The sequence below is a fragment of the Hyaena hyaena genome, unplaced genomic scaffold (assembly GCF_003009895.1).
Source record: "Hyaena hyaena isolate Hyena2069 unplaced genomic scaffold, ASM300989v1 scaffold_761, whole genome shotgun sequence".
NCBI lineage: Eukaryota > Metazoa > Chordata > Mammalia > Carnivora > Hyaenidae > Hyaena > Hyaena hyaena.
The window spans coordinates 326,254-347,296 of NW_024081393.1; the positions used below are offsets into that span (position 1 = coordinate 326,254).

Genomic DNA, 21,043 nt, shown 5'->3' on the forward strand with positions numbered 1-21,043 from the left:
TATTTGTAAAAAAAAAAAAAAAGAATAATAAAGAATAAAGAAATAATTGTTTTTCTATCTTAATAAGTCATGTGTTTTAAATTTTCATTTATAGCTTCATATCCAACAAGGGTTAAGTTTATTGAAGTCAAATTGGGGAAGAAGCTCAAGTTATTTGACATAGTTATAAAACGTACATTCAACACCTAATCAAAACAAATAATGTGCACATAAATGCATGCTTCCAATTTCAGCTCACTTTCACCCATCCTCTCTATTCTTTGCACTGTGGCCACAGTGCAAATTGTGGCAAATGCCCTCCCTAATTAAAAGCCTTCAGTTGCTCTCCATAAAAGCCAGTCTTATATGGTGGTCTTCCCAATCACCTGACGTCCTCTGCCATTACTTTACTATGTGCCCTAAGCTCAAGCTATAATCAGAGTTGTGCCCTTTTCAGAGGAAGCGGTGCTGATGTCTACCTCTCATGTTAATGCAACATATTGTCTTCTCTCTCGTGACTTTACATACCATAGCCACTTGTCAACTTTCTTCCTTCTCTCTTAGCACAGAGCACATCACATTCTCTTCTTTGATTTTTCCACCCCACCTCCTTCTCATTTAGCGGAATGTGTACCTCCCCACTCTCCTATAGCTTTTTCTATAAACCTCTATCACATGCTTCCCACATTTCACTATCCTTATTTATTTCCATGCTTCCTATTATAGTGTCTGTTTCTAGGGTAGACAGTACCTTATTTATGTTTCCTCAAATACCCAGAATAAAGTGGTCCCAATGGGATGGAACCATTTTGTGTTTAGTGCACATTTATACAACGCTCGGCAAGCTGTATAATTGTATAAGGTTCTAGTTTTGCAGGTAGAGTCTGGAGAAAACAGGGTTGTTTTCTAACAACCTAACAACCCTAGGTTGTTAGGAACAGCAACAACAACTAGGGTTGTTAGGGTAATGAAAATGATGCTATATTTAAGCATAAGAGACACTCAGGGAACAGTAATGACTAATATCCTTAGATATTCAAAAATAGTTATAAATAAATGAAACAGTAAACAAATATGTGCGATTCTCATGTGTTCTGTCACCTTTTAAAGTTAGAGATAATTTTCAGTGAAAGGTAAAACATTTTCAGTTCAATCTTCATTATGCTACATTCTAAGCAGGCACAAATGATCCAAGGATTCCTTGTCCTTCCTTCAACCGTAAGTGATAGGTGAGTGGTATCAGCATCTGAAATGGAGGAGCCCAATCATTCTGGTCCTCTTTCTGGCCTCACTTCAAGTTCTAAAATAGATAACTGCTTTTAACTTAGATGATTTGAAGAGCCTAGTATCACACCATAGACCAGTTTTTAGGAAGCCCTTTAAATCAACAAATATTTCTGAGAAGCTTCCTATTAAGTATTTACAAATTTGTTTGCTTCATTTCTTAATCACCGAATTTCTACCGTACACTCATCTAACAAACATTTATTGAACTCCTATTCTGTGCCAGGCTCTAAGCAAAGCTCTTGGGCAAAAGTTGGCAAATTTTCTTCCTAAAGGACCAGATAGGAAATATTTTTATGTCTCTGACCCAAACGGGCTCTGTTACAACAACTTCCATTCTAACTGTAGGAAAACGCAGTCAGAGGCAACACATTAACAAATGGATGTGACTGTGTTTCAATAAAACTTTATATACATGTCTAAAATTTAAAAAGACAAGAAATAACAAGTGTTGGAGAAGATGTGTAGAAAAAAGAAGCATTGTGCACTCTTGATAGGATTGTAAACTGGTACAGGGACTACAGAAAACAGTATGCCTATCCCTCAAAAGATAAAAAATATATCATCCAATAATTCCACTTTTGGGTATTTACCTAAAAAAAAAAACAAAAAAAAAAAACACTAAATCCAAAAGATACATGAACTCCTATGTTTACTGCAGCATTATTTACAGTAGCCAAGATATGGAATAAACCTGTCTATCAATAGACAAATGGATTAAAAAGATGTGGTATACATTGTGTGTGTGTGTGTGTGTGTGTGTGTGTGTATATACGTGTGTGAAGAAATACTATGCAGCTATAAAAAAGGATGCAATCTTGCCATTGGAGACAACATGGTTGGATCTACAGGATATTATTCTAAATGAATTAAGTCAGACTGACAAGTACAAATACCCTATGATTTCACTCAAAAATGGTACCTAAAAATGAAACAAGTGAATAAACAAAAACACAATCAGACATATAAATACAGAGAAAAAACTGATATTTGCCAGAAGAGAGGGAGAGGGGACTGGGAAAACTGGGTTAAGGGCAGTGGGAGATACAAGCTTCCAATTATGGAATGAATAAGACATGGGAATAAAAAAAAATACAGCATAATGAACACAGTTGATGAAATTAGAACAGTGATGTATGGGAAGAGATGGTAGCAACCCTAGACATGAACAGAACAACATACACATTTTTCAAATCATTTGTTGTACACCTGAAACTAATATTGTGGGTCAACTATACTCAAATAAAAATTGATAAATAGATAAAACTTTATTTACAAAAATAAGCAGTGGGGCAGTGGGTTATAGTTAGTGGCCTCTTCAGAGGTCCAGGTCATCCAAAGAGTCAGATCTTCTAACATCCTAGTGGAAGTAACACACAGTAAACAAGAATAAATAATAACCACTCACGATTGTTTAGTGCTCTTTAAATAATTAAAATTGGGGAGGCCATAGAGATGGACTAGGTGGCTACATAAATCAGGCTATAATATTCGCTCAAAAGAAATATTTTAGGTTGAGACATGAAAGACCAAGAACTCTCCATAAAGCCTTCTATGAAGACAATAGATACTAATGATACTGAAAAGTTGGAAATTCACAGATAGCAACAGAATGGTTTGATGACCTAGTATGATATTTCAAGGATAAAAACTCAGTTTTCCTATAACACTAAAATAGCTAAATAGTTGCATAAGGCACAAAGGGACACATGACAGATTAAAAATGGTTTGGGCACTTTAACTATAATAAATGAAATCCTAGAGAGGGGCAGGTCTAATTCCAGCACTGTGTTCAATCATTCAAAAAACATTTATTAATAATCCTCGACTAGGCTCTTGGAATTAAAATCAAATAAATTGTGAAAATTCTTCTCAAGTTGCTCTAATCTAATAGAGAAAACAGAGAGAAGACAGAAAGATAAATCAAAGCATCTTAGATCAAATTTTGCTTTTGCATCACAGACTCTAGCAACAGCCAACTTGCCTATGAAGCTAAGTAAATGTTTAGAGAGTCAGAGGGGTGTGTGCTGGTCACTTAAGAGCTCCTAGAGCAGGTGACACACAAGATTTTATATATATATATATATATATATTTTTTTTTTTTTTTGAGAGACAGAGCACAAGTGGGGCAAGGGCAGAGAGAGAATCCAAAGTAGGCTCCGGGCTCTGAGGTGTCAACACAGAACCCAACACAGAGCTCTGGCCCGTGAACCCCGTGATCAGGACCAGAGCTGAAGTCAGATCTGACTGGGCCACCCAGGCACCCGGGGTGGCACAGAAGGTATTAACAGGAGTGGAGAGGTGGTAGGAAGGCTGGGTGGCTGATTCAGCAAAAATCCTGTGAAGGACAAAGAAGTTTTGTTTTGCATTAAAATTTTTTTTAATATTTATTTGTGAGAGAGAGAGAGAGAAACTGCATGAACAGGGGAAGGTCAGAGAGAGAGGGAGACACAGAATCTGAAGTAGGCTCCAGGCTATGAGCTGGCAGTCAGCAGAGAGCCCAACGCGGGGCTCAAACCCACGAACCGTGAGATCATGACCTGAGCCAAAGTCGGACGCTTAGCGCACTGAGACACCCAGGTGCCCCTGTTTTGTTTTTAAGAAGGCAATCAGGGACCTGGATGTTATTCAAAATGGTTGAATGAATGGGGGATGTGGGTTAATGGTGGCAGGAATAGGATTAGGGACACACTGCCTAGGTGATCAGAATACTAACAGCAAAATACATTTATTCTGAGAATTAAAGAGACCTGTAAGATGAAGCACAAAATAAACATACTTGAACTTAAGATTTCACTCACAAGCTATTATGAATAAGCGTATACATTGGAAGACAGATGCAAAGGGGGTAGACAAGATAGAATACTAGTATCATCAGGCCAGTGAGGAATAATAATGGTCTAAAAAACAAACAAACAAACAAGAAGTTGTGGACCTGGAGAATTGGAAGGAGATTTAAAAGATGAATAGGAGAAATAATCTGCAGATGAGTGTGACATGATGAGAAAATGGTAAAAAAGAGTCCTAGTTTTCTGTCTTGGCCCCAGATAACACTATTAACAAAGATATGGATATTAAAGCAGGGGTGATATTTGGGGACAAGCATGATGCATTCAATTTTAAGCATAATGGGGGGTGCCTGTCAGATAACCATTAAAAAGGGTTATTCAAGAGGCAATTAAAGAAATCAATCTGTAGCTTAGCTATGAAATTTGCTTGAAAGGATCAGATTGGGGAGTCACTATTTCAGTGGAACCATCAGTTTGAATGAAGTTAGTTATTGACACCAATAAGCTCTTATAGGTCCGTAAGTATAAAAAAGCTTTACTTAGCAAAGAGAGACTGCCAAAAGGAAACAATGTGGACCTAACCCTCATAAACATGAACATCTTTCTCCATTAAAGTAATCAGTGGGCAGAATGCTCTCTCATGTTTTCATTTAACAGAGAAGCAAAATGTGCCTTTCAAGTATGATTTTCACATCTGCATTAAAATAAATGCACCAAATACAAACTCTGTGTATCAATGAATGCCTCACAGTCCATCAAGAAATAATGTAAAGATACTGAAACCAATAAAAACCCATTATCCTCTAATGTCATTTTTTTAAATGTTGCTTTTAAAAATAGTTATTGACTTAAATCAAGTACCCAGGAACACAATGCCTGCACCTCTTAAATGTACAACACTTTAACTAATACTCGCTATGCACTTGGAGAAGAAGCAATTTCCCTTCTGCCTCCCTCAGAATGATGAGGTAATCTATTGTGCCTTTATACTTATTGAGCCTCAGGAGACTGAGGCTCGATGATTACATGGGCTTCGAAGACCGTAAAGTTCTAACACAGGAGTCGTATTTGTATTATAAAGACACTTCAAATTGCCCAAAATGCTCTTCTCACCATTGCTGTGTGGCTCTCTTCCGCAATTCACTTGCAACCTTTGACTTCCAGAAATGATGTAAATCTGCATCAGCTCTGAATGCACGAATGCCAACCACCCTTATTCACCAGAAGGCAAGAGTGGCGAGACTTAATTACTTAGAAACATATCACATTTTTGTTCCGAAAAAGGAAACTTCAATCAACTTTTCGGTAAAATGTCCTATCAAGAGTAACAAACAGGTCAATGCTTTTTAAATCTTCTACTTCCTAAGACCTAAAATTAGGCACATGTTAAGAAGTAATAAACTCTGTTTGATGTTAAACATACAGTTACCATTCTGATATAGACATTGATGGCTTCCTGAAATGTATTTTATCATTCTTCCCCAAATGTATTTACTATGATATTAATCTTACTCATGTTTTTAAAAGAAGCCTGTACTTTCTTGTCACTTTGTGTTCTGTATCAAACTGATGGAAGCCAGAATCTTTTATATTATTTGTCAGTTTCTCTGGCCTTCCAAATCAATCTGAAACAAAGCCTTTTCATTTCTTTGCTTCAACTGAAATTATTTTATTTATTCTATTAAAGTATCAATCTCCCATTTTCTTCCCCTTTTATCTGCTTTTCCTAAACGTGACATTGCCAATAATTTGTGTTTATAGCCAAAAGGTTGTGGATAAAAACATACACATACATTAATGGAACAGAAGAGACAGCCCAGAAATAAAGTCAAGCATATATGGTCAATTAATTTATGATAAAGGAGGTAACATTTTACAGCGGGGAAGGATTAGAGTCTCTTCAGCAAATACTGTTGGAAATACGAGATAGCTATATGGAAAAAAGATAAAATTGAACCAGTATCTTAGACTATACACAAAAATTAACTCTAAATATAAATTGAAGACCTAATGTAAAATTCGAATTTATAAAAGTTGTAAAAGGAAACATAGGCAGTGAACCGCCTGATCCTAGTCTTGGCAACAATTTTTTGGATCTGACTCCAAAGGCAAGAGGAACAAAAGCAAAAACAGACAGGACTGCATCAAACTAAAGAGCTTCTGAACAGTGATGGAAATCATCTATCAACTGAAGCCAAGAAGTTATTTGAAAATCATATATTTGAAAAGGGACAATATCCAAACACTTAAAGAACTCATCCACTCAATAACATAAAAATAAATAGATAGATAGATAAATAAATGGTGAGAAAACAAAGAAACAATCCAATTAAAATGCAGAGGACCTAAATAAACATTTTTCCAAACAAGATATGCAGACGGCCAACAGAGCTATGAAAAGATGTTCAACATCACTACTCATCAGGGAAATACAAATCATAAACACAATAAAATATCTCCTCACACTAGTCAGAATGTCAAGTATCAAAAAGACAGGAAATAAATGTTAGTGAGAAAGGTAGAAACATTTTATTTAATGCCTTATGAGTACAACACACCTCAATCCCCAGATATGTATTGTTAATTCTCCTCATTCCATTGGAATTGGCTTTATGGTAGTAAAATGTTTTGTTTATCATTGTATGTTTAGTAAACTCAACTGAGCTTCAAAGACTGAAACCTGATGAACTCTGGAATGTATCATTTATTACATAAAAGAAGACTGCAAATTAAAAACAATGTTCTTCACAGAGAGGGAGACAAATCATGAGACTCGTAAATACAGAAAAAAAAAACAGGATAGTTGGTGGGGTGTCAGTTGAGGGAAGTGTTGAAAGGGGGAGGGGCATTAAGGAGGACACTGGTTGGGATGAACACTAGGTGTTATATATAAAGTGATGATTCGCTAAATTTTATTGCTGAAAAACAATAAAAAAGAAAAAAACCCCAATATTCTTCCAAGTAAATATAGTTTCAAAGTTTCACACTCACAATCTATTCATTATAATATTAAAATCTATCTCAAAATTTGTTGAAGTTCATGTTCACAAGCTATTCACAATACTGTAAAAACCTTGACTGAAGAGCTATAAAAAGAAACTAATCAATATAATTCTTAGCTCACTGATATTAGAATAAATTCTATAATTGCTTATCTTGTTGACTATTAAAACACTGATTTCTTTTAACCCAAAAATATGATTGAAAAAGACGATGTGTATAAAAAAGTTTTATTGATGACAATATCTTATTAGACTAAGGTTATAATAATTTAACCTTAACTTATTATTAAGTTACTAATATTAAATAACTTATACCTAAGTTTTCTTAGGAAAATGAGGGCTGCGAATATAGATTTTTTTTTTAAGTTTACTTATTTTGAGAGAGAGCGAGAGTGACACCCTGTGCATGAGTAGAGGAGAGACAGAGAGCTGGTGGAGAGAATCCCAAGCAGGTGCCACGCTGTCAGATCCCTTATGTGATCTAATCAACTGTGAGATCATGACCTGAGTGGGAAAACAGGAGTCAGAAACCTCAGCTACTGAGTCACCCAGGAGCCCCAGGATAGATTGTTTTAATAATCATTTAACAACATTCTACGTATTTTATGTGTTCTTTTTTAGTTTTCTTAACAGTCCTTTGAGGGAAGTACTATGGTTTGTACTATAATAGTCTCACTAATCCCAACTTTATTATAGTTTTGCTAAAAGACAGTTTATTTTTATTTGAATATTCACTGGACTATCATCCTTTTCCTTTCTTCATATTAAACATTTCCTACCCCTTAATTTTTTATTTTTATCACTTTCTGTCTCTATCAAAGGCTCCGTACTCCACCACTGTAGGATCTCTTTCCAATTTTCATGAGAATCATATTAGACAAAAAAAATTTAGCCTCTTAAAAGATTTTAACAGTAGGACTTGGTTTAAAAAACAGACTTTAATAGAAGTAAAATAGAAGTTAAGTGTGAGGAGTGACTTCACTAGAACTGAAATAAATAGCATTTTGCATTAAAATGATTATATACTTAATATTTGCATGGTCTTTTAAAATTATAGATGGCTATCATTCAATCTTACCAATTGGATACTTGACAAAAGCTTCTATTTCTCAAACATTTTTAAAGATCCTTTTCTTGAAATATATTTTAAATCGATGACAAACATTTTGGCCCATTCAGGAATTATTTTTCAAACAGTTATAAATCCTTTAGAAATAACTGTGATGAAAAATTTGGCTGTTTTTTAATCTGGTAATTTTTTTTTATTCCCTAGACTAGCAAACTGGAATTAAAGCTAGTTACAAAAAGGAATTTTAAGATCAAACTACCAGAAAAAATTAATACATAAGCAAAATTATTGCACAAAAGTTCTTAACATTTAGAAAGAAAGGAGAAAACACTTTTATATGAAAAAAAGATGTTATTTAAATTTTAGAATACATGGGGCGCCTGGGTGGCTTAGTCGGTTAAGCGTCCGACTTTCGCTTAGGTCATGATCTCACGGTTTGTGGGTTCGAGCCCCGTGTCGGGCTCTGTGCTGACTGCCAGCTCAGAGCCTGGAGCCTGTTTCAGTCTGTGACTCCCTCTCTCTCTCTGACCCTCCCCTGCTCACGCTGTCTCTCTCTCTCTCCTAGAAATAAATAAAAACATTAAAAAAAATAAATTTTAGAATACAAAAACTTCAAATAATAAATGACAAAACCTCAGGAGATAAAAGATTTCTTTCATTAACCTTTCTTTTAGAAATGGGAAAAGGTGGCATACATGTACTGAAAAATGACTTAAATACTAGTTTTTCTTGTCATTTGTTTCTTTGCTTTGGGGTGGAGTGGGTAAGGAAAGAAGGTCAAAAAATTAGATGATTCTGGAATGAGGATGTTCTTCTGTGAGTCAAGAATGCCCTCTGATTTACGAAAGATCAAAATTAAATAGAGAAGTCGTTTCAAGTATTAAAGATACAGGGTTAGTATCTTTCAAAAATAAAGCCTTCCACCATTGGTGTAACTCACCTTGGGGGTGGGAGGGGTCTTATGTTCTATAACCCAACTAACCTAATCATTGCTGATCATTTCCAAACAATATAAGGGCCAATTATTAATAAGAACACAGAGAAGCAACTGGTCTTCATAGACTGAAAGGGTAGTAATGGAACATTTCTTCTGTTGTGTTCCAGACTGGGAGAATATGAGGCAAAGAGCCTCAAGTGTCCATGGGAACTAATACTGAACTTCTCCGTTTCCAGTTACTACCATTCACAAGAAACAAAACAAAAACAACCTTTACACAGGAATGAACCAAACAGCAAGACCTTTGGTACTATCTTTATAATGCTATATACTTTAAGCAATATTTTTCTAGAAGTTTCATGTATTCTTCATTGAATTATAATTGTTTATAACTTGGTTTGCTTGACTGACAGTAAGTATTGACCAAATCCAATCGCAATACTTGTGTAGCTCACAGCCCCTTAACTTGTAAAATATCATCTTTGTATCTTGAGACAAAATAGTCTTGGAATCTTTAATCCATTGAAAATCTTTCTTTTTTAATAGGATTTTAGAAAGATCTTTTAAATGCCTTTTTATCTCTCGGGAGAAATCTGCTAAGATTTTATACATGAAGCCAAATGCCAGATGATTAAAATATTCTCATCTCAAATTCCAGACCTCAATTTTCTCTTCGATTGTCAATCCCTTTTTAATTTGCTGTGAACAGGACTGTCAGTCTGTTTGGAAAGTTATTCTAATTTAAGATTTCATTATCTCTCTTCTTCAACCTTTGAATGGCTTGTCACTGGTTATACCCATCATAAAACGCTAGCCAAGTATTTCTGATTTCCAGCTATCAAATTTACAGAGGAACTGAATTGTATCCACATCTTTTCATGCCATCCCTCTGTGTTGCTTTGCAAATTTCTTTTTAGAAACAAAGGGACAGTGAATTTTTATTTGTGGTTCCCATTATACAGAAGCAGAAGGGGAGCAATAACTGGACATTTTATGAACTCCTGGATATTCTTGTTCATTAATAAACACAAAATTCACATTATTTTCTTTTAACACATCTCACAATAAAATATGAAAAACAAATAGCCAGTACGGCCATTTAATAAACGTGTTGTATAGTATCTCTCCCTTAAAAAAAGACACAGAAATAAACACCAGCTCTGAAATTAAGTTATGGGAAGATCTAGGATATTCCTTAGTGAGTTACATGCACGCTAGACTGAGTGCTGGGATTTATGTCATCTAAACATGGGTGTCGGACTTATTGGATGAGATACATTAATATCAAAATTAACCACGTTTATGACAAAAAAGTTTTAAACAATTTTCTAAGTACTCAGAGAGAACTTAGAAGCTACATGAAAAATATTCTCTAAGAATCACGAGATTTCCATTTGACCAAATAACATGCACCAACAGGAGAAAAATTTTGTAATGAAATATAATACAAGAGACATACACTAAAACATTCTGAGCTATCCAACACTGTATGGCCAAATTTTGGCTGACTTGGTAGCATCGGCTAATACTGGCATGAAACACGTAGGATGTTATTATTCTTTAATATCCTAGGCAATTCTGGAGAGGCAAATCTAAAATGCCTCCCAGAAATATGGAAGTGAGTTTTCTCATTGTACAAAGAGGTTTGTCTACAGAGTCAAAGGAAGCCAGGAAGAAATGTCTCAATAACCCATAAAACCTCTCCCCCAATAATTCCCTTCCTTCCTTCTACCTAGTGGAAAATTCAGAGAGCTGCTATAAAATGTCCCACCCTCTCAGCCCCTTTTCTAGCTAGGGTAGGTTTTCATTAGCGGTCATCCGGTGTAGGGGAGAAGAGTTGGTAAATGCTAAGTCAAATTCGTAATTTTGACTATTACATGGGAATATATATTTTAATTTATGAATTGGAAGTTTTAAACCTGTTTATGACTTAAAATGACCAAGACCACTTTGTTAGTATAAAGTCACTAGGAAACTCACCATTAGCCATAGTCATTCACTGAAAAAGTGCAGAAGGCTATCAAAACAAAGCTAGATTTTTACAACAAACTACATGCCATACTTGTAGAACAAAATTACTCCTATCAAGTGAGTTATAAATTTTATCTAAAGTATTATGCCCACTTTTTGCTCATATAAAATTTTCTGAATAAAGAGATTAAGTGAATTAAATGAAACATACTTGTGAGACATTAATGTTACGTAGTCGTATAAAATGGAAACCAGTGGCTAAACCTACCTAAATTTCATTTAGAACATGCCAGAAATATTCTGCTGGAAATGATGAGTAGTTGTCAGTAACATGGTAGGTGATATGGACACAATTCACCCCCATTATATAGATTTACATTAAAGAGGTGAGTGAACCTTGTAAGGGAAGCTATGTCAAGAGCTAATTTACAACTTTATTTTTAATGAGATATAGGGATTTTTATAATTGCAAATATCATTATGGATTAAAATATTCCTCAAGTTTCAATAAAGGGGCTGGGCTGCTTTGCAAATTGAACCAGGAACCGAGTATTTGTAATTTAATCAAATTGTAGTGTGCACAGATATTATCTGCACAGACTGATAAAAACAAAAACAAAGCAATTTGTCAGGACCATGGGGTTCATGATCAAAAGACTAGACAATGAGGTTGTTACAATATTCTTCTGTCTCCTTTTAAATGTGACCAAACAAAACCAAACGAAACCACACTTCAGTAACTATAAATTTCAAACTCTATATCTACAAAGTCTGCATATCCACTAAATAACTTAGGGAATTCTCCATGATCAATCTAATTGTTGCTATAGATGCTTAGAATTGCAAATTCATTGTCTTTTCAATCAAGCCTATTTTTCTATGGAGTTTGGTGAACATTAATTGGTTTCTAGAACATAAGTGCTTCAAGGGGAAGTACAGAAATCACGATTCCGAATTAAAATAAAAAACGGGGCCCTGTAAATCCAAATATAGCAGCCAAATATTTCTAAACCATTACATTTCAGTACAAAGTGTGACATATCCAACTTAACTTTTTCAGAGCTTGTTTTGAATTCTTTTAAACCCTGAGTAGCTTATTTATTTTAAATGCTGAGTTTCAGACAATCGCATTTTTTTCTTGGCAAATAAATCCGTGTTCGGGTCAGCCCTGACTGCCATAACAAAATACCATCCGCTGGGTGGCTTAAATGAGAAATTTATGGTCTCACAGTTGGGAAGGCTCGGAAATCCAAGATCAAGGTGATAGGCTTCTTGATTTCTTGTGATAGTATTGTTTCCAGGCCTGTAGACAGCCATTTTCTCCTTAGGTCCTCACATGAGCTCTTCCCTGCATGTGCATGTAAGAACTTCTTCTAAGGCTACCAATCCTCCAAGATTAGGGCCCCACACTCTGAAGTTCATTTTACCTTCATTACCTCCTATCAGCCCCTATCTCATATACAGTCATGTTGGGAGTTAGGATTTCAACGTATGAATTTTAGGGTAACACAATTCAGTCCATAGCAATTTTAAAAATCTGTAACTATTATTACTAACTAGTTTGTTACTCCACAATCTTAAAAGAATTATAGGACCAGTATCTGTAAGATCACAATACGATATCCTTGGCCTTTGGGTTTACCTGTGGTCTATTTTCCCATCAGCAAAGTGAGTACTATATTGCTATATATGAAAGACATGTATTTCAGAAACATCCTGAGAAAAAGGCAATAGGGTACAAACTCTACCTGAAAGGAATTATTTCTCCTTATGCCACACTTATTAAATATGATCAAATTACCCTAGCCTGAAATCTACATTTTGTATTTCAGGCTTGTTCTCAAAAAGTCTTTTTTTTTTTTTTTTTTTTTTTTTTTAGGAGTATTTACTATTCCAATGTTCTACTCCTAATAAGGAACAATTATTTATCCTTTTTTTTTTCTTTTTTTTTTACAATGGAGGATTTCTTTGTTACAAAATCAACTATACTTTTTAGGGAAATCCTTATCAGATTTCTGGTTCCACGACTGAGAATCAAGGCTTTATAACTGAAATAACTTTTTAAAAGAAAGAACAGAAGCTACTTATTAATATTATGACCATGGTAACATTTTACTGACTTCTCTTTAAAAACATTTACTTTTTCAGTCTCTCATCATGTAACTCTGGAGTATGGAAGGATGCACCCTCCAGAATTGCAGGATAAGTATGTTTTATATTAACATATGCATGAACTATTATATATATATCCATAAATTATCTAGCTAAAGCAAAACACAAAATAAACCATGTGTTACTGCTAAAAACATTCTGTATTATTTCATCTCTACACAAATTTACATTTGTGATAAATACCACCTCTGAAAACAGTAACTCAGAAAAAAATTACCAAGGGATGAGAAATGATAGTAATTTCTCCACAGTCCTTACTCACCGGAGACTAGGGGTACCCTGAGGAATCTCATCTTGGTGGAGACAATCATGATGGATGCTCAGTCAGGTCATGGGAGACTAATCAGCAATTTTAACAAAATTGAGTTACCATCCTACAAAATTTAGATTATTTGGAAGTTTGTTTTGATCCATGATATGTAATTAGTGAATCTATCAGTTAAAATATTACCTTAAAATTATTTGACTCTTAGTCATAAAAACTTAAATATGATATGGTTTAGAGTAACATATGTTAATAATTTGAATTCCTAAAAAATAAGGTTCCTTTGCATTCAGCTTAATACCTTTTGGGATATTAAAAATAGGAATATAGAAGCATTTTCTATTTGACAGACTCCTAATATTATTTACCACATTTAATTCTCACCATAACCAAATGAGGTATATTATCTTTTGAGATGAAGAATTTGGGTGATTTAATTGTAATTTAAGTAATCCAATGGTAGAGATAAGATATGGATCCACTTCTTTTAGTCTCTTTATTCTTGTCCATGCAACCCAAATGGAACTCAGTGAAATGAATGCGTATTTCACGCTGTCCCATGATTATACATAGTGTTTAGAATTCTAGTATTTGACGGTTCAGATTATTAATTTTTTTATATTTATTTTGAGAGAGAGAGAGAGAGAATTCACATGAATAGGAGAGGGGCAGAGGGAGTTGGAGACATAGAATCTGAAGCAGGCTCCAAGCTCTGAATTATCTATCTGTACAGAGCCCAATGCAGGGCTCAAAGTCATGAACCTTGAGATCATAATCTGAGCTGAAATTGAATGCTTAACTAACTGAGCCACCAAGGCATCCCCAAACTATTCTTTGTATTAATATAAAATGATTAGAATTACTAAACGTGAATAATCATCAAAATCACCAAGCACTGGGGTGCCTGAGTGGCTCAGTCGGTCAAGCATCCGACTTCGGCTCAGGTCATGATCTCAATTAGTGAGTTCAAGCCCTACATCTGGCTCTGCACTGATCATGGGGAACTGCCTGAGATTCTCTCTCTATGCCCTTCTGCCATTCTCACTCTCTCTCTCTCTCTCTCTCTCTCTCTCTCTCTTACTCTCAGAATAAGTAAGTAAACTTAAAAAAAAATTACAATGCCAGTATTCATATTTATAAGTAGTTCAGTTTATAGGAAGTATAGTTAGTAAAGCATAGGAGATTTTGAAAGACAATACAATTCCTGAAAAATTTGTCTTCTTTTATCAAAATGGATACTCCTTTGTGATAAAAGTTTACTTTTCCATTTCTAAAATGGAAGTAATTTCTTTGCTTACATGACAATATAAGTGTTAGGACAAAAGTATTTAGTACCTGAAAATGTTACGCGTCTTGGGAGATTTTATGTTCCCTTGTTACTGTATACTCTTTTAGAACTATAATAATTTTATAAATAAATATAAATTTCTATGGATAAATCCCTATCCACTATCCTACGAAGACATTCCCCATACTTGAATCTAAAGTGATTTGAAAAATTAATAAAGTTTTGTGATTAAAACCAAATTGTCTAAATAGTCAAAACTTCTCTTACTAGTTTCCATGTTTGTTTCCATGTTTGTGTTCTTAACAGCCCAGCAGAGACATTAGATCTGAAAATTAAGTATGCTTTGAATGCCCTCTAAAAATCTCAGTATCCGCCAATGAAATTCTCAAAAATGAACACTTTCAGATAGGGTTCTAATTAAATGTACTACTCTAAAACTTTAAATCTATCAATGAGCAAAGATAATCTCATTTCAATTCTTGGGACTTTAAAAAGTAATTGCCTTGGAGAAATTAGAACAGAAGATTCCTTATGAGAATATAGGCACACAACTGTCTTAGGAAAAGAAGAGGCTGTTTCCTTCAGCTAAGTCTTCAATTAAAGTAAGCTTTCACGTTTATTAAATTCAGAAACCTAGAACAATCCTGTAAATCTGATAGGTTCTGATGCACTGCATCAAGAGTCCCGGGAATTATTAAATTTTGAAGATCTTGTTGACATTTCTGATTTTACTCCTGTGTCATTTACTCACACAGTTCATAACATGGGAAATGAATTTTAAAAGAGTACAGGCCAGGCAAGGTCAGCGTCTTACTGATTAGATTTCAGCAAAGGAGGAGAAGCCAATATTAAGATAAATGAGACTGACCAAATAATCCAAGACAGAGGTTCTTTTTTTTTCTTTTTGTTTTTTTTAAATTATGACGTATTCTAAAGTATGCCTTCTGATATCTGAAAACACCTGTCTCAATATTTTATCTTATTTTCACAATCAGCACTTTTTAGTCCCTGAGACTAATTAAAATCATCTTCTGCAGATGTGTACAAATAGTTCATTCTAAATGGGAAAGGAAAACATGAATATAATTAAAAACTCTTTGTAGGATACTAAAACAAAAACAAAAACCTGTATACTATGTCACAATACCCTTTAAAAATATGCTTAATCTTTCTTTGTATCATTTTTAATGTCTGTTCCAGCACAGAACTGATAGACTTAAACTATGTGATTTCAACTAAATTGAAAAAAAAGTTTGAAGAGAAGAAAAGAGTAAGAAAATAAAGATTGTCATGCAAAGGATATTATCTTAGTAACTCCAATGGACAATTCGGTCTCCCAAATAATGTAACAAAGTTAAAATTAACTTAAAAGTAAAATATCAGGAATTTCATTTATCATAGTCGTTAAAAATATTAAGATTGGAATTAGACTTTACTGGAAGTCTGATCCCATTCTTAATAATATGGCCTTTCATCCAAGACCGCTTCAATGTCCCCCTTCTTAAACCCTTCTAACCCTTGTTGTTCAAAAAATGCATGCACAAGGTTATTTTCTAGACAGGTGAATTAGGTGCTAATTATCTATGAAAAAAATGATAAATTATTTTTTCACTTATTTCTTAAACATCACCTCATTAAAAAACTAAGCAAAGTCACTTTTATTTTTCTGGGTAATTTCCTGAAGAGAAAGCTTCCTCTCATCTTCAGCCTTCCAGTAGTTTTAACAAGAGTCTCTAAGTTGAGTGAAAATCCTATTTGGGCAATTCGTTTCTGCATTTAAAGTCATTCTGTAGGTCTATGGCCCCAAACTGTTACTTATGATAGGCTATGAGAGGTGCTATTGCTGGCGACCTTCATTCTCTATGTTGAATGTGTACGCTTCATTAAACTTTGCCACCATGGCATATGATTTTTAGATAGGGGAAAACTGTTTCAAAAATGTATAAAGTGGGGTGCCTGGGTGGCTCAGTCAGTTAAGCGTCCAACTTTGGCTCAGGTTATGATCTTATGCTTCATGGGTTCAAGCCCCGTGTCGGGCTTTGTGCTGACAGCTAGCTGAGAGCCTGGAGCCTGTCTTTGGATTCTGTGACTCCCTCTCTCTCTGACCCTCCCCTGCTCATGCTGTCTCTATCTCTTTCTCAAAAATAAAACATTAAAAAAAAATGTAAAAAGTACCAATATCCTTCCTTGAGAATTTAATGAACAATTTGAGGATTTCCTGATAATCCCTATTAGATTATCTGAACTGCAAGGAAGTTTTCTATAGAGTGGAAAAAAGATGGACTGCTTTATAGGAATGCAAGTGGGAGGAAGTTTGAAGAGCCTCATTATTTTCTATATATGAAGAGGCAGAAACTGGGCTGAGAAACCCACTAAGTGCTCAGCGGGGTACACGGAGTCTATGCCATCCTGGACCTGAAATAGTGTCTCATCCCCCATCTAGAGCAGGAAGCAAGCTCCAGGCCACATAGAGGCATGGCATGTGCCATGCAGATCAGTAAGTATGGTCAAGCCCTTCTCTTTCCCAGGTTATCCCAGCCCAAGGTGTCCATGGACTGCAAAGTTATGCTACAGACCACTGGCTCTTGCTACCATACCAAAATTGTGTGGAGGGTGGGGAGGGGATAGAATCAGCCCTGAGGCAAAACTCTCCAAAACATTCATCCTACTTCCCTAAATGGCCAGATCCACAAGCAAGCAGATTAAAACCTCAATACCATTAACCGTGTTATTTTTCTTTCCTTGGAGAATGGCTGCAATCTATGAACTTGTTCAGAGAATCTATCTTGACTACTGAAACTGGACAAAAAGAAGACTTCCCCCTTCAAGAACAGAAGGGATTAAGTAGGCAGGGTTCTAGTCATGTCATATTTGTTTCAGTCATAGTAGTTCTTGCTTTCATTTGTTTCACATGCAAGATTTTCATTTAATATATATTTTACCCAAAGTGTTACATAGATTATTAAAAAAACAAAAACAAAAACACTGACTTTGACTATCTTATTGGTATTGATTTTCATGAGGAAGGAAGAAAATCCCTAAATATAAGGCAACAAAACAGGAACACAATCATGAAAGCTTTGTAACCAATTGAAAATGAAGAAGTTGGCCTCAAGTTTCTTCAACACAGTAACACAGGTAAAAACAAAAACAGTACCTATGGTATCAACAGAGAATCGACAGAAAAACAGTATATCTCAAAAGTTCTATATCCAGATAGTGTGTTCTCCTAATAAGAATTCAAAGATATAATCTTACAGCAGTAAGATTATTTTGTTGGCCTACCCAACAAACAAGGTAGATGAAATAATTTTTAAAAGATGAGAAACACAGTATTGTCTGAATAGTTGTAATAGCTATAAGATACAATTGCAAATATCAAGATATTTCTTTAAAACAAGTAAACAATTAGAAAAAAATTAAGTACATAATGGTCAAAGTTAAAAAAAAAAACCACATGAACCTAAATCCCAGGTAATTCCCAAGAGAACTTGGAATTAACAGTGCTGATTGTAAACAAGTCTAATTATGTTTCATTCTCATGCAACAACAGAAACTACCCATACCAACTATTCTGTTTCGATTATCAATAAAGAAGTCATACATTCAATATCTTGAAAGAATTGCTAGGAATAATACACACTTTAAAATGAAAAACAGAATGACTAATTTGATCAAGATGAAATTTCTGTTTTAAAAAGAACTTTACATGCACTTAAATAATCTCACAGGAAATCCAAAATATAAATTATAATTTTTATTATTAAATCCTGTACTTAGTTCCCTCTGCTTAACTAAACTTGAATTGTAATAGACAGTAACAACAAATATTTACAATGCACTTACTACTAGGCAGGCGCTATTATGAAAACAAGTGTATGAAGTTACTTTATCTTCAAATCATCTTTTAGGTTAGTCATCATACCCTATTTTACAGGTGAGAAAATGTCCTGAAATTTCAAGGATTTATAAAGGAAAAAAACTGCAAACGTTAACTTTCAACTCAGGCCATCCGGCCAGAACCCAGGGAGCTCTGGATACCCAATTCACTTTACAGCCTCTGTAATTATGGGCAACACAAGAAACATCATTTTAAAAATCTCAAATGATCCTTTCTTCTTACTACTTCCTTATGTGAGAATGCAGAGTACAAACTGTTTAGAGAATGGTGAACATGGCAGACCAGAGCTATGACTGAACAAAGACCCTGCTTTCTGGGTCATGGGTGGTCTTCATAGATATAGACTGTCCTTAGCAGAATTCATAGCCAGCGTTCTCAGTTCTGCCCTTAATAATACATGGTACAGCTTCCCACCCTGTATCTTCCTAAGCAACATATTGCCCTTCCCTTCTCTCAGGGAAGCCTTCTCAAGAAGTCTTTCATTTCATGATTCTTTATTTCATTAGTCTTTCTCCAACATTTCTTTTTATCTTGAGCCCACAATGTATTGAGAGGCAGATATTTTTTTTACCTATATTCTAGAGTAAGGGAGGTGTGTGTGCGTGCACACACACACACACACACACACACACACACAGAACTGCCAAGTCTCAAATGTACCACTCTCTCTGTTAACAGTTTATCTAAGTATATTTGTATTTGTGCACACTTGTGCTATATAGTTTGGAGTTTTAAAAAATTTACCTATTAGTTTTCAGTTTTAATGGCAACTGGCAAGACGGAAGCACCTATTCACCAGAGCAGGACATGTCCAGTGGATTCAGACTCTTCCACAAATACCCACATAGTACAGCTATCCGAGTATAGACTGCTAATGGAAATCCCATTTCTTCTCTTACAGAGAGTTCACCACGGACTCTTCAATGACGTCTCAACAAAAGAGGACCTCACATTTGTTCCTTTTCTCCTCAAACAGGAGATCCAAAAGACAGACAAGAGCATGATATTCCAACAGCTGTTCAAATTCTTTTACTTACAGCCCTCATAGATGTCAGTGGGGATATGGACCGCTGCATGTTGATAGGAGATCTGTCGTCCAAAATTAGCATCTTCAACGAAAACAGGTTTTATCCTTTGGCTGCCCGGCTCACTCTCATTTTTTTCAGGCTATATCAGAAAAGATAGACAATAAAAAGAATATTAGACTTAAGATAACAAATACTCTTACATCCAGGTCTTCATTTGCCAAATGTGTCATCTTCCCAAAAAACTCCAGATCTACAGGAGTGTTTAAAAATCTAGTACCATGATGACATCTAACTACTTGACTTAATGTTGTACCCATTTGCAATATATACAAATACCAATAATTGTGTTGTACACTGGTAACTCATAGGTTATATGTCAAACACATCATGATAAAAAAAAATCCAGCTAGAAAAAAATGTCGTAAAAAATAAGTAAAACATAGGACCACGATAATATCAGTCACAAATTACATTCAGGTATTAGCATTAGCATTAACTTCATATTATTCACATTAAAATATAACTTCTGTCATTTCCTCAATGTAGGAGTTACTCAGGGTCAGCCTGAGGGGACCAGAACTTTTTACGTGTGATAGTTATTAAAATGTGCATTTATTGAACAGGATAAATTCCTTTAAATATAATTGAATTAAAATTATCCATTGATGTATACTTTATGATCTATGCTGATAAATTTATATCATGCAGTTGAGGGTTATTTTTTGTTTGACAACGTATGGTAAATATCTGCAAAAATATAGCAATGAAGGATATCTTATACCATGTTCCCTTGATTTTTACAGGTTTTCTAGTTGAATCAATTTTTGTTTTAAGAATAAAGTATACAAGAGAAGATCTATTCTAACTAAGCACAATTAAATCCTAACTACAACCATTTTGTCTCTTGAGGTAGGAGGTAAGGTCCAATCAATAATGATTCAAGAAAAGCCCACAAGAGTTTAAGTTTGAAGATTAATTTTCGATCTACTCAAACTAGGCTTTTGATACTGAATTACCTTATTGCATTCCCCTGGCAGGAAACAGAGAATTTCACTCATTAATCCAAAGGGCATCTCTGTACTATTTTTGTTGTTGTTTTGCTAATCATGCTAAATATTTTTTCCAGGTCAAATCCAGCTTTTTAAACTCTTCCCATTTTTAAATTAAGTTCAGACTTCTATTTTTAACTCCATGTTAGAGACTCATTCTGCAATATATACAAATATAGGGTTTTTTTTTTTAATTTTTTGAATACATATTCAAAGGTAATCTCCTCAAAGCCAAACTGAAAAACATAGCTCATTTCATTATTTTTGGCAGCACACTGTAGTGAGGCAAAGAATCAACAAGAGAAAAGA

The 21,043-nt window shown here is 34.7% G+C and overlaps 1 protein-coding gene across 7 annotated transcripts in view; it reads right to left on the reverse strand.

Moving 5' to 3' along the window:
* The window catches only part of CACNA2D1 (calcium voltage-gated channel auxiliary subunit alpha2delta 1), a 482,620-nt gene that overhangs the window by 146,351 nt on the left and 315,226 nt on the right, over positions 1-21,043 (reverse strand). For all 7 annotated transcript variants that reach the window (XM_039218422.1, XM_039218421.1, XM_039218419.1 and 4 more), the window contains exon 6: positions 19,695-19,824. In XM_039218422.1, the coding sequence (XP_039074353.1) occupies positions 19,695-19,824 (130 nt within the window). The remainder of the gene's footprint in view (positions 1-19,694; positions 19,825-21,043) is intronic.